Raw genomic sequence first — 14402 nt, 5'->3', positions numbered from 1 at the left:
CCATTGTAATGTGCGGTATTTTGTAATGAGAGGAATATGTCACCCGATTACCACGGTAACCGTTGTGCGCTTGCTGTAACCAGAATCGATGCCCACTAAAGAAGGTGTTGCTTGAGAAGCTGCTGATGAAGGTGGGTAGAGCACCTATTGCAAGCTGTGGACGCCACGTGTTGGCTCAGTGTATTGGCTTCCGTGTATATTCGTCTCCAGTACAGTGTGTTACCTTGTCGGTGTATGTTCTTGAGGAATCGACCAGCTGGTCAACTTTAACACAATAATGCATCTATAATACAGGCAACTACTTTTATAACGGACACCCTTATAACGAACTGATGGATGTAGCGATCTATATTATGTCCTAGTCACTTTCTGCATATTCTAGTCTAAATGCGTATGGCGAACTAATATGTCTCTTGGAATTCTTTATAACTGCAGGGGCTATACAGTTTTTATATTAAGCTGCTCACATGTATTTCCAGAATTGTTTAGAAATATCAATGTAGACAATAGAACATTTGTTAAGCTGGTCAATTTGGTGGCCACGCTGGGTCTCTCTCCGTATACAAATTCACGTTTGTTCAGAAATAACAGAATTGTTTGATCTGAAATACATCTTCAAATGATAACATATTCACAATGCATGTGTATTTACTATTCCTCGAGTGTCACCACCATGTTCACCACCATGGAGATTCCAAGAAGCCAGAAAATATCATCCCTTCGCCGATGTTCGCCCTTATAGACTCAATGGATTTGATCATCCCTTCCTCTGCACCAAGCTGGGTCCACTGTAATTATACCCTCTCCCTTCCTCTCTCTCACATATACACATGCACGCAAACACACACAAAGCAGAAAACACTCTGCCAAATAACTCATCCTTTATTCCACTGTAATTATACCCGATCATCCCTTCCTCTGCACCAAGAAGACCTTCAGTACAAAGAACAACACTACACATTAATAAGAAAATATTTTTTTATTGCTTCCAGATTCTTACAAAACCGTGCTGCAATAAACGCCATATATGAGGTGTCGACATAAGATAGTAATTGCTATTGTGCGTTGTATTTATCAGCCCTATCTCTGTATATGGCACTACCCTTGTACACCAATACGATACACGAATACAGACAGACAAGTATTATATTTCACTGACACGCAGTTCACAGGCACTGTAGATAATATGATTCGGTGATTCCCGATCCTTTTCAACCATTTTGTTCTTTTAGTACTTCATAATATAGGCGGCGGGGTAGCCTAGTAGTTAAAGCGTTCGCTCGTCACGCGACCCAGGCTCGATTCCCCACATGAGAACAACGTGTGAAGCCCATTTCTTGTGTGATATTGCTGGAATATTGCTAAAAACGGCGTAAAACTACACTCACTTAATAATAACAAACAGTTACAGTTTGAAGACTTTGTTGCTGTAACTGTGGTCGGTTATATGCAAAGATGCTGCGGTATTTCTCAGTAGGCTTTCATCCTTTCATCGCACCAACTGACGTGGACTTAAAGCGGAAGATGTGGACGCTCAACTTCTACTACATCTGATACCACGTGTGGAAATGGTTGATTTCACATAGGCGGTGCATGTTGAGTCCTGGCATGGTTTGATCATCCATTCCATGCAAATGACAAATAACCTTGGTTAGATCGCGAGGCGTTACGAGATCCTATGAGTTCCTGGATGCTCATAGTCCAAAAACTCCTGACTTTATCAAGATCTCAGAAAGTCTTATCACAACGTTATCCGACCATTTGCAATGTCTTCGTATATATCTTCACTGATTGCTTCAAACGCATTCCTTTTACTGTCAAAATAGTACAGAGGCTCGTCAACGCTTGAAGGGTTAAACGCTTCATTAACCAGGTCTACTTTCTGCTGCTTGAAGGTGCTTGTCAGACTCATCTGCCGTTGAACGCGTAGAAATTTGGGTCGAGCATAGGCCGGAAGTTCCTGCGCACAATGCTCACTGATATCTTTCAGGCCTTTAGAGTCCAGTTGGACGTCTTGCTTCAGGTGAATAGCCGCCATTCCAGCCCTTCCCTCACAACCTGAAGGAGATGGATACAACAGTGAAACCCGATAACTCGAAGTCAATGTCTTAACAGATCGAATTATCTGTAGTTTGAGGCGAGATTTTCAACATTGTGCTAAATTATGGACAAAGGTCTGTCATTCGCCGCCAGTACCTGCACACTTTCATGCTGCATCGATAAGAATTATCACCAACCATTACGTCAACATATCGACTTAAAGGTGTTGACCATAAACATATACTGAGTACAATAGATACTGATCCAGGTGAAGATCCTTGTTTTCCATAGTTCATGCATATCGAAATAGGCGACTAATGGTATCGGGTGGTTAGCTCTCTGGCCATGAAATACGTAGATCGATGCTCAGAATGTCGGTCACTAGTTTCTGTTTCAGACTCGATTACACACGCCCGCCACCTCATCCTGCTGTACTACTGCTGTGGACAGCGTTACTATTATATCATTAGCTATGTTCATGTGAACTTAAGCATCTCAAACAAGCCGAGATATTGCTGCTCTATATCAGGTCATACCTGGGACAGTGACGCCGTAAACGTTGGCATCATGGACGAAGTCGACTGTGGACAGCACATTGGATACTTCATTTGTCGACACATTCTCCCCCTTCCACCTGTACACAGAGTTAGATTCCATTTACATTTCTGAACAACAAAATAAAAACCACAACCATACATATAGGTTCCGAAGCTCATCCGTTTATGAATAATCCAAAATGTAGGAAAAGGGCCCATCTATAAACTATGCAAAACATGATAACCCGCTCAGGCTCACTGTCTTGTACCTACTATGAGGATACGACTGACCTATACGTATCTCCGGTGCGGTCCTGGAAGTAAATGAAGTATTCGTTGTCCACGTAGAAGAGGTCACCCGTGTTGAAGTAGACGTCGCCAGATTTGAAGACGTCGCGGAGCAACTTCTTCTCGTTGTCCACCGGGCGATTATGGTAGCCGTCAAATGTCCTTATCTTATCTAGAGGCGAAATCAGGAGCCCCACGCGATCTGAATTGAAAAAGACAAACATGAGTCGAAGTAAAAAATATTGCACACGTATGTCAAAAGTAAAACTGTATTTGAATATTCTATCGGATGCACCCTTATGTGACTCAATCTCCCAAGTACACATGCCATCATAACATATAGATTTATATCGCATATAATACTCAAAAGGCTGAAGTAACTGCGAGTTTTAGTAGCACAGAAGTCGCAATAAGGGTTGCAACTGAACCTCATGGCATCCTAGAGACGTCGATTGCACAAATTATTGTGACAAATTACAGTTCTAAAAAAATTGAACATAAAACTAATATTAGAAATGCCTCAAGCTAACCAGGTCCACAACAGGTTGCTTCTCAGTTTTCAGAGTTGCAATCCTCAATCAAAATCATTATGATGATTATTAATATTAAGTTGACATATAGCTACTGTTATAATATTAACGTAAAGATATCCGTATATTTTAAGTATGAATATGTCTTTCTTGCCTTTCCCCACCCTGGTGCAATGCCCCTCTGCATCTCTCCTTGCGGTCTGTGTAGCCTCATCAAACTCAACGAAGGCAGCCGGGAAAAGTAAATTCTGCAAAGTAAACAAAACAGTAGGTGACACTTTAGCTGAAGTCGTGCGAGTTCGCACGAGACGCAACGACCAAGGATTGGATAAATTTTCAAGTCGCCATTGCAATGCTGATAAACACGATTCCTTACATTGAAACTTTTTGAAATTATTTAATTAAAAAAATATAATTAATCCACACAACAGAGACACCAGAGTTAGGACTCGAAACTGGGTTCCAGTGTGACTAGCTAACGCAGTAACCTCCAGGCCAATCTGGTCTCGTAGACAGCTGAATTTTATTACGTGTTTCTCTACATACTACATGCCCGCAAATTCTGAGATGAAATTTAATTTGTCTCCTTGCTATTTGGTTTTGGGTCCGTTTCTGGGGTGTAATGGATAGAGCATATATGTTGAGAGCGGAAGGTGGGAGGTTCGATCGCCTGCTGCGTGGAAAGGTCATCAGAGATGTCACTCTGCCTTAGGCTCGGCTTGAAGAGGATTAACATGGTCTGGTCGGTTCATTCAGTCTACTGTGTCTGAGTGGAGTATCAGCGTTATTTTTAAAGCGTGATGTTATCTAGCACTATGATATCAACATGTGTCCATACAAATACGGACGCCCACACACACAGACAGGCAGACCGACAAGCTGGCACACTGACAGATGCGCATGCACGCAGTTAACATACTATGCAAGTACAAAAATTAATAAGTCAAACCCCAGAAATCATGACCTCGACGTTAAAACCCATTACGCCTCACCTCGCCCACTTGAATGTGCCTGTATCACTAAATGTCTTACCGTCAGAGGTGAGGCTCTCCCAACGCTTCCAACTTTGTTGTAGATATTGGTAAAGCCTATTGGTGACTCTGTCGCAGCGTAGAACTCCAGAATCTGGGGTATCCTAAACCTTGTTGCAAACTCCTTCCAGATGTCTTTGCGCAACCCATTGCCCACAGCAGCCCGGATAGTGTGGATCCCATCTTCCTGGGTCTATGCAAAATATGGAACTCATGGTGGAATATGAAAAATGAATGTAGTTCATCAAGGACAACATTTATCGCTTGTACTTTCTTTTCCTCACGCATATTCGTAGCTTATATGACGTGTGTTTGATATTTTGTCAATTGATTGTTTGCTTGTTTATTTATTGTTTTATGCCGCCCTCAGCAATATTCCAGCTATATACAGAGGTCTGTAAATAATCGAATCTGGACCAGGCAATCCAGTCATCAACAATATGAGCATCGATCTACGCAATAAGGATACGATAACATGTGTCAGCTAAGTCAGCGAGCCTGACCACCTGATCCCGAATGTCGCCTCTTACGACAAGCATGGGTTGCTGAAGATCAAGTTTTCCCCCCGGATCTTTACGAGTTCTGTCAATTGACAGTAAAATGTATCGATATGTTTTGAATGAAATCGTACTGTGAAAAATATCTTCACTTTTGTGATATAGTTTTCCTCTATGTTACTCGTCTTACAAGGCAACGAAATGGATCGGGTGGATAGATGTGGGGAAGTGGTTGATCGTGTGTCACCCCGACTATGTGGGCCGTTGTTCATGATATCGATCACCTGTTTATTCCTGATCCTGTCAGTTTTTGTGCAGTGATTTCTTTAACCTGAAAAATCCGACGTTCACATTACCGTTGGCCTGTTGACGAGGTACCGGCACATTTCCCCGATGTAGTGCACCACAGTGACGCTGTGCTTGCGACAGTCGTACCAGAAGTTGCTGGCGGAAAACTTGGTCCGTAAAACCATGACAGCACCTGCAGCAGAGTACGTGAAAACGTGAGATGGTTGTAAAGCCGCTGTAACAGTATCCACACCCCTACTGCAAGGATGAGTGAATGATTGAGGAATGGTTTCGCGCCTTGCTCATTACCGGCGCGGGACACCAAAAATGGGCTTCAAACATTGCATTTTGTGAGTATTATATTACTAACCAAACCCGGAGTCAGAAGCTAATACTGTAACTACTAGGATAAAGCATAGTCTCAATGAAATAGAAGTAAGTGTGATACACAAGAAGACACGTGACTTTTTAAATAGTTGGTCCTAATGGATCATCAGGTAGATTTTGTGCAAGTTACTGCCAGTGGACATCAGTTTCTGAATTTTACACTGAATAATTTTCAGATGAGCCAGCTAGCAGTCAGGTGCATAATGGGGGAGTGAATTTAGCTTTACGGCGCTTTTAGCAATATTCCATTAATATCACGGCCGAGGACACTTTGCACCCATGTGGGGAATCGAACCCGGGTCTTCAACGTGACGAGCGAACGCTTTAACCACTGGGCTACCCCACCGCCCTCAGATGCATAGACGAAATATGACTAAGTATAGTCAGGTATACACTCTGCTGATGATTTTACACTCATATTCCTAATTTACACAGTCGAGAAAAGCTCGTGAATTGAATATGACTTTAACTCTTTGTGAATATGTTGTTTATCTTATGAACTTTATGTTGTTTATCTTCACTCTTTGTGAACAGTGTATGTTGTTTATCTTCACTCTTTGTGAACATTGTATGTTTTATCTTCACTCTTTGTGAACATTGTATGTTGTTTATCTCCACTCAGCAACAATTCACCTAGATGACGGTGGTCAGTAAATAATCGGTTTAGACCAGTGCGTCCAGTGAGTGACATCATGAGCATCGGTCAACGCAATAGGGCTACACTGACATGCATCAACCTAGTCAACAGGCCGGACCACCTGATCTATATAGTCGCACCTTAGGATAAGCATACCATGCTGAATATCAGTAATCTGGATCTGGATCACATTGTGAATGTAACTGCAATGTAGGGCAGTAGAAAGAGTTAGTAAATGGTATGTATGGAACTTGAAATCCAAACCACTCAGTATCTCAGTGAGTTTAGTTTTTTCGCTGCTTTTTAGCTATATTCCGGCAATATCACATTGGGGAACACCAGAAATGGGCTTCACACTTTGTACCCATATCGGGAGCGAACCCGGGTCTTCCTTGTAACGAGCGAACGCTTTAACCACTAGGCTATTCCACCGCCCCCTTCGTCTCTCAACCTCAGGCTGCAATGATCAGTGATGCAGACTGTCCCGGTGGGGACCAAGTACCAACCTGCGTTCAGGACGGAGAAGACGCCGAGGTTGAGGCCGGCGGAGTGATACAGCGGCAGCACCTCGTACAGCACATCATTCTCATTGAAGTCAAACACCTCAAACGCGGCCAAGGCCATGACTGTTTTCTTGTGAGAAACGATTGCTGGTTTCGGTAGACCTTGAGAAAAGAAAGAGTGACTGATTGAGTGACTTTGGTTTGACGCCGCTTTTAGTAATATACTTGACACCAGAAATGGGCTTCACACATGTGGGGAATCGAACCCGGCTCTTCGGCGTGACGAGCGAACGCTTTAACCAGTAGGCTACCCCACCGACCCAGAAAAGAAAGAACACTGAAGCCACAATGTGAGTGATACTTTATAATAAACAGCCGTCTTAGCAATAACTGAAATGTTACCAACCTTTTAATTCCGACGAGGAATTAAAACCTTCTAAATAACAAACTGAACAAGCAAATAGACAAAAGCGGATCCCGGATCTTCTCACCTCCAAGCCTGATGAACCAGTCAGATAAGACTAAAACGGATGTGTGATATGGTAGAAATAAAAACTTTCGTAGTTTTTAACCAGCTTCAACATAACAGGATGGAATACGTTACACACTGGCCTAAGAAGCTAAGATGACAAATTGCATCGGCTGAAGCTAATGCATTTTGGCTGAATTTTGGAAGATGGATGAACATCATTAGAATCGAATATCATCCCCGTATGATCCATTGAGCAAATGATTCTGTTTTCCAAAACGAAAACGGGCTGTGGCTTCGTAAAACAGCAAGCGGTTTTCTTTCCGAAATTGAATCAATATTTGATATTTCCTTCTTTGCAGTAAAACCGGGTCTGCTTCCAATAGATACTTAATGTGGCTCAATTACACCCCTTAATCCAAAGAATGGATATGGCAGCATCTCTGACGTAACAAAAGCATGCGCACACTAAAAAGTGGATGTCCGTACTTCCTTGGGTTCAAATTAGACAGTGAACCAGCGAAATGGCCTTACCTGTTGTACCGGAAGTGAAAATGAAAGATGCCACGTCCGTGAGGGTCACTTCCGCTCTGTGCTTGTAGTCGACTGTTGCCTCCGACTCACCCTCAGTCAGTTTGCCGAGAGACTCGAACTTCAGGCCGGGAACGTGTGCGTCATGGGTCAGGATGCGGATTTCACCGAGGTCGTCTTGAATTTCTTTCAGAGCAGACGACAATTCCTCACCTTGTTTGAAAGAACATGAAAGAAGAATCCTGCTAACGATTAAGTGAGACAAAAGAAGAAACGACGCATGCAAATGTTTGAAAAGTTTAATAAGAACCAAACTCTGCCGACACTGACCTTTGGTGGGGTGACAGTGGTGTACTGACCTTGACCTACGATGAGTATCTTAGGCTTGCAGCTGGTGATGGAGTGGGCGAGAGCCTTGTGGCGGAGGTGATAGTTGATGAGGGACACGGACACGCCGATCTTCTGCAGACCTTAAACAAATAGTGAGAAATACAGAGTTTCTATACAGTGGAAATATTATTATACATCTAAAAGGGAAGAAGAATCGAAAGTGACAAAGAAACTTCACATCAATTACTAGGCTATGTCAAGCCTTTCAAACACATATCACGCCTACCAATGAAAAAACTGAATATATAATATTCATCCAGTTTTACGATTTAGGTGCCCTTCACAAGACGCACTCCTAACTTAATGCCATGTTTAACGTGCATTGCCTTTCTTTCGTCAAACGCACGTGCATATATGTGATACCTGCGATAGTATAGCAGAATGTTCGGCCATGTACTTTAATAACCGCGTTGTTTTTTAACTCCATTTTTGTGAGCAACAATATAGAAATCTGTCATGATAAACTATGCACAATTTTTAGTAAATACTACCTACCAAAATACGTCCACAGAAACGCTGGTTCATTGAGCATCATGATTGCAGCAACATCTTTAGCCTTGAGTCCCAGCTTGAGGGCAGCCCGAGCTATCTGATTCGCTTTCTGGTCCACGAACTCGTAGGTGTAGTTGTTGTCTTGGTAGATGATGAACGTCTGTTTGGGCCGTTCACGCACCTGCCTCTCCAGCGAGTCCACAGCGTACTCTCGCGTCTGCACCTTCTTCTTTACCATTTTGAGTATCTTGAGTCCTTTCTTGATATATTGAAAATCATACTTCACCCAAGGACACGTGAACATCACGACAGCAACTACGGCGGCCACTGTCGCAAGGACTGTGCCCAAGACAATCAGGATCATCTTCAAGTCCTAGAAACCTGGAGCACAAGAAGTGAAAAGAGATGAATGGTGTTGTCACATTCCACACTTTGTTACTGTTGGGAAATCCGGGCCTCCGCTGTAACAGGACAATGCTAAAATACAAGGCTACCTCCCTATAAGGACAGAATGAATCCCATGATGCTGATGGTATGTCAAAACACATCATTTCATAACCATACCCTAGAGTACCATCCCTTGAACCAGTTGGACGGTACCATGTCAGCTTGCCATCTTATGTCAGCTCGTGAATAACCGAGTCTGGCCTGGCTGGCAAAGTAAACAGTCGGGATACGATGACGCACAGATCCGCTACGTTGTAGATATCAGATCCTGCTGCTCTTCCGCTCCGGATCCTTCCCATCGATGATGCATGAACCATGTACACTGATCCCGTATGTTTGCTATCAGATTTGAATCCATTAACAATACGACACATTTCTTTCTTCAAGTACGTTGAATGAAATGCTGAGTTTTCTTTGAATTTGTATAAAGCTCGAATCTGATTGGTTAAGAAGAGGTTTCAAATTCTTTGTTTCAGCGACTGTGTCTTCACGGAAGAACATATTAATGTCCTTCCGTGACAACACAGTTGCTGAAACAAGACACATATTTGTCCTTCCTGGTCGGCACTTTTGAAAATGTAATTTTGTTAAATTATTCATGTCAATGGACTGGATTATATAGAATTACACCACATTATCAAGAAAAACAAAGGATATTCAATGTGGACAAAAGCAGTACCAATATGTCTTAAAGATGTCTTCATGTGTTTAGGTTACCTCTTGAAAACCATTAAGCGTCAGCTCAAAGAAAATACAGATCAGAGTATGTATAAAGAAAACAGTTCGGTGGAAGGTTTCAAAATTTATCGTGAAGTTTGTGTGATATTTAACGCCACACTCACACTTTACGAAGCGGGCCCTGCAGTCAAACATTCGATATCGCTCTTGAGGGGAAACGTAGAGAAAGGATGTTTTACGGGTTGACATTTGAGAATGTTGTGATAACTTAAAGCTATTCCGTATGACGAGCGGACTGTAAATACTCAAGCCTGGATTAAAAATCTAGTGGCTGGAAGAGTGAAAAACGATCTACGCCGTTGGATGAACGATGACACGTCACCAAAAAGTCATATCGCCTGACCACTCAGTCCAGTCCATTCGGTCGCCTTACAACCAGCATACGTTACTGGGGACACGTTCTAACCCAGAATTCCAACGAGGTTATAGTCGTACATCTAAATTACGTTTATGTTAATGGACCCTACACGTTCAACAACAACGACATTTTAAATGTGTGAGGGTGCATTAGTCTGCCTGCATTTGGAAAGACCCGAGTAAACACTGCATATCTCACTGGCTTAGACCCCGTCTCTGACGATTACCCTTACCGTGCTATCTGAGGACTGACGTTACGGTAATGACGTTGAATGCTCCACAGGTCAGTATGCTCGAACTGTAAACAGGTATCAGGTTTAGACTCTTAAGCTCTTTACATAATGTTAAGCTGGTGATTGAAGCATATCGTGGATGGGATCACGCAACACATCGTAATTAGGCTGTTATCTCCCATTTGACAGACACCCATTTGACAGACACCCAATTGACAGACACTGAACAAGAAGGTTTATTAGGGTAGCACCTACGAGTATAATGGAACAGTCCACTGTCTAGTGAGTAGAGCAGGGTGGGCCGGAAACATATTTATTCAAAATAAATCGTAATTAAGTGTACTGATCATATATCTTAATATTGTGTGCAAAACATATAACTTCTTTATTCCATATGAATAATATTTAGGTTCACATTTGTCTTTATTTGATTTATAAGATACAACAGTGTCGCAATTTCTAATAGCTAAGCTAATGTTTTCAATATGATGATGCCAACTCCCGTTAGACTAGAAGGTTAAACCGAAATGTTTATGAAAATAAACTGCAGCAATAAAATTCAAATTACTGTCTTTTCGTCCATCTTTCAAAATAAATAATATAGCTTCAGTTTGTTCCTGTGTTTTTATTTGGACTATTCCATTATAATGTGTAGGTAACAGGTAGTAGATAATTTGTTCACTGAACCGTAAAAGTTGTTGTTTTAAGGTGTCTGCGAACTGGCTGTCTGCGTAATGGGAGGACACCCGTATCTCCAGTCGACCCTGAATATCCATTCTACCGTGGAAATAACAAAGACAACTTTTCCTTGTTGTTCCCTGAGTCTGACAATCTATACCTCCATGTGATAGAAACACGCTCCTACCATGTACGTCAGTGGCCGTTGTACAAGGCTACCTCAGCTACTACTATCGTAAGTCTATGTTAAGTATGGAAGTCACGATCACCTTAGCACAAATATTGCTTCGTAGAAAGGCCAGCGTTACTTTTATTCTGCTATATTTCTTACAATTTTCGTTTCTGAAGCTTAGCGACCAAGTCCACGTCAAAATTTATTTCGCTGCGAAAAACCGAAAAATTGCTGATGCAACCTTAGGAAATAAGCAAGATTTACTCACTCACTCACACATTAAATATAATACTCGTAACAAGACTTAGTGTGTTTAACTTAAAAAATGGCACAACGTACGTCAGCCAATTTGCGAAAATCTATTTATTTAAAAAAACTTGAATGATTATTTTTCGCCCGCCCGCGTTCTTGCTGTATGAGGTGGGATATGATAAACAAACGTAACACGTGGATCGTCTTGGATGACCGTCGAGGTACGTGAATGACTGAGATAGTGAGATAAGATATTTCGCGTGTTGCAAATCCGGAGTAACATGGATATGCTGAGTACGACAAGAGACAATGGTTAATGCACCTGAAAGATCTGAAGGTGATCCTGGATGAATGAAGATTCATTGACATTATGTGCACGAACTGAATCCGACAAATAAGATTCTATTTTGAGATTGATGCATATGAAATTTTGGTCTAAACAAAGCATAAACCCACGTCTGATGGTGGCTAGACATAAAACAAACAAGAAAGCTTTATTCGCTGATACTGTGTTTGACACAGGTGTCATGGGTCGCGGGCCTCAAGTTTATCTTTTCGTCGACTTCTTTCAGCCAAGTAACGTTTAGAGAATTTTTCCAATTTTCAAATCCAGTTTTCATGTGTGCACTTTCTTTGCCGTATCACAATTATCCCCTTCCCTAATTACAACCACCACCATCAACAACTGGTGTATCACAACATCACCATCAACAACAGGCGTATCACAACATCACCTGGTCCATCAACAGGTGTATCACAACATCACCATCAACAGGTGTATCACAACATCACCATCAACAGGTGTATCACAACATCACCATCAACAGGTGTATCACAACATCACCATCAACAACAGGCGTATCACAACATCACCTGGTCCATCAACAGGTATATCACAACATCACCATCAACAGGTATATCACAACATCACCATCAACAGGTGTATCACAACATCACCATCAACAGGTGTATCACAACATCACCATCAACAACAGGCGTATCACAACATCACCTGGTCCATCAACAGGTATATCACAACATCACCATCAACAGGTGGTATCACAACATCACCATCAACAGGTGTATCACAACATCACCATCAACAACAGGCGTATCACAACATCACCTGGTCCATCAACAGGTGTATCACAACATCACCATCAACTGGTGTATCAAAACTACCCCCATCAGCAGGTGTATCACACTACTACAACTTAGCTAGCACTACTTCTGTTTCAACTTCTTTTACTACTACTACTACTACTACTACTACTACTACTACTACTACTACTACTACTACTACTACTACTACTACAGCTACTACTACTACTAGAATCCCTACTACAACAACTGCTCTTCCTACTTCTTCCACTTCGTCTACTACTACTGTTACTACCACAACTACCACATATTACAGCTACTGCTACTTCGTGCACTACTTCTATATACGCGACCCAACGTACGCACATAGAGGACGGGGGGGCGGCGAGGGAGGGTGTGTGTGTGTTGGGGGCTGGGATGCGGATAAGCACCACCTGACCTACAAAGCCTCAGAGAGGTTGAATAGTTTATATTCACGTGACACTAGTAAGGACTAGACGACCACAGAGTCTTTATCGACATTGATCGCATGTATATGGTATTGTGTGGTTATGACTGGCTGTGCATAGGAGCGAAACGGACACGGATACCTATAAACCTGCTAGACTCCAGGGGCGGATACAGCTTTTTCAGAAAGTGGGGTGCACAGTACATTTTCACCCGTTTTCACGAGCGTTTATAGTCATTTAATAAACTTTCAGGACAAAATGGGGTTTGCGCACCCCTGTACACACCCAGCCCCACCCCTCTGCTCTGGATCCGCATTCCGTTGGTGGTGTACAGTTGCTGTAAGGACTAGTTTCAGATATGCATGGATAGAGTTCTATTGATGTTGTCATATCCCAAAGAATGTATCCTAATCATTTTTGCAAGTGAAAAAAAACATACAAAAAACCTGGTTAAGCCTGTTTTACTGACCCAGTTTGGAACACTGAATCAAGTTTAGCTTCGGCGAAGGGAAGTGAAAGGTTACACACTAAAATAGAGCAGATAAATGTTTGGGTTTTATCTGATATTAGTCCTTACTTGGAAGTCTGTATATTTGCGTACTCGTGTTTAATGCATCAAGGTATAGTTGTCACTTACCTCAGATTTACACGGCGTACAGCGTTGAGGGGCTGGTCACAATAAACACAGCATAAGCTTGCAGCCCTGGGCTTTGTACACCAGTGTCACAGATTAACTCGTTATAACGAGGTCAGGGTAACCACAGCTTTACATTTCTATAACGCCTCTTTTGTCGGGTGCGTCAAAAATCGTATAGAAGTTTGTTTGGTGGATTTGGGAATGGGATGTATAAATATAGTGATTATATCTTATATGGTAGTGTTAGTTTATGTATCAAATTGCATGTCAGAAATTTGTAATTCAGGAAGCAAAACTGGTACTGAAGGACGAACTGCGGTTGTGTATAATGTATGGCAACAGAATCATTGTGTATATAATGGAAACATTTATTTTTACATCATTACCACATGCATTCGTCGTGTTAGAGGCAATCATGTCCATGTATAGAATTTCCGCTATTAAACCAAATAATTATCTTTAATGGCGTGCAGTCGGAATTGATAATGAACATCCAAATGATAATACAAAGTGTAATCCCAAATATAACATATGTTACATTTGACCACTTTCTAAAATGGGATTGTGTATTTCATAGCTTTCGGCCGTGGGAGCCGTGCCAATTAACACTTATCCGAGGGGTACACAAAGTCCGCAGTCTAGACTACCAGTTGTCCGACTTCCATTTTTGTGGAAGTCGCGGTGCCTGAGCGGTCTTAGTCTGTCTCACAGTCCCTGAA

The 14402-nt window shown here is 42.0% G+C and overlaps 1 protein-coding gene across 1 annotated transcript; it reads right to left on the bottom strand.

Moving 5' to 3' along the window:
* Nucleotides 1-964: 964 nt before the first annotated feature.
* LOC124289804 (very long-chain acyl-CoA synthetase-like) lies at nt 965-13816 on the bottom strand. The gene is made up of 11 exons (XM_046726472.1): nt 13684-13816; nt 8623-9000; nt 8097-8207; nt 7741-7950; nt 6741-6899; nt 5279-5403; nt 4427-4618; nt 3549-3642; nt 2868-3066; nt 2577-2674; nt 965-2058 (listed from the first exon to the last, which is right to left on the bottom strand). Exons 2-11 carry the CDS (start codon nt 8981-8983, stop codon nt 1742-1744), a joined length of 1866 nt encoding a protein of 621 aa, XP_046582428.1. The 5' UTR covers nt 8984-9000; nt 13684-13816; the 3' UTR covers nt 965-1741.
* Between the last annotated feature and the right edge of the window lie 586 nt (nt 13817-14402).

The sequence above is a fragment of the Haliotis rubra genome, unplaced genomic scaffold (assembly GCF_003918875.1).
Source record: "Haliotis rubra isolate DU_JTF1 unplaced genomic scaffold, ASM391887v1 Scf112, whole genome shotgun sequence".
In the NCBI taxonomy this organism is placed as follows: domain Eukaryota; kingdom Metazoa; phylum Mollusca; class Gastropoda; order Lepetellida; family Haliotidae; genus Haliotis; species Haliotis rubra.
This window is presented reverse-complemented; position numbering and strand designations above follow the sequence as displayed.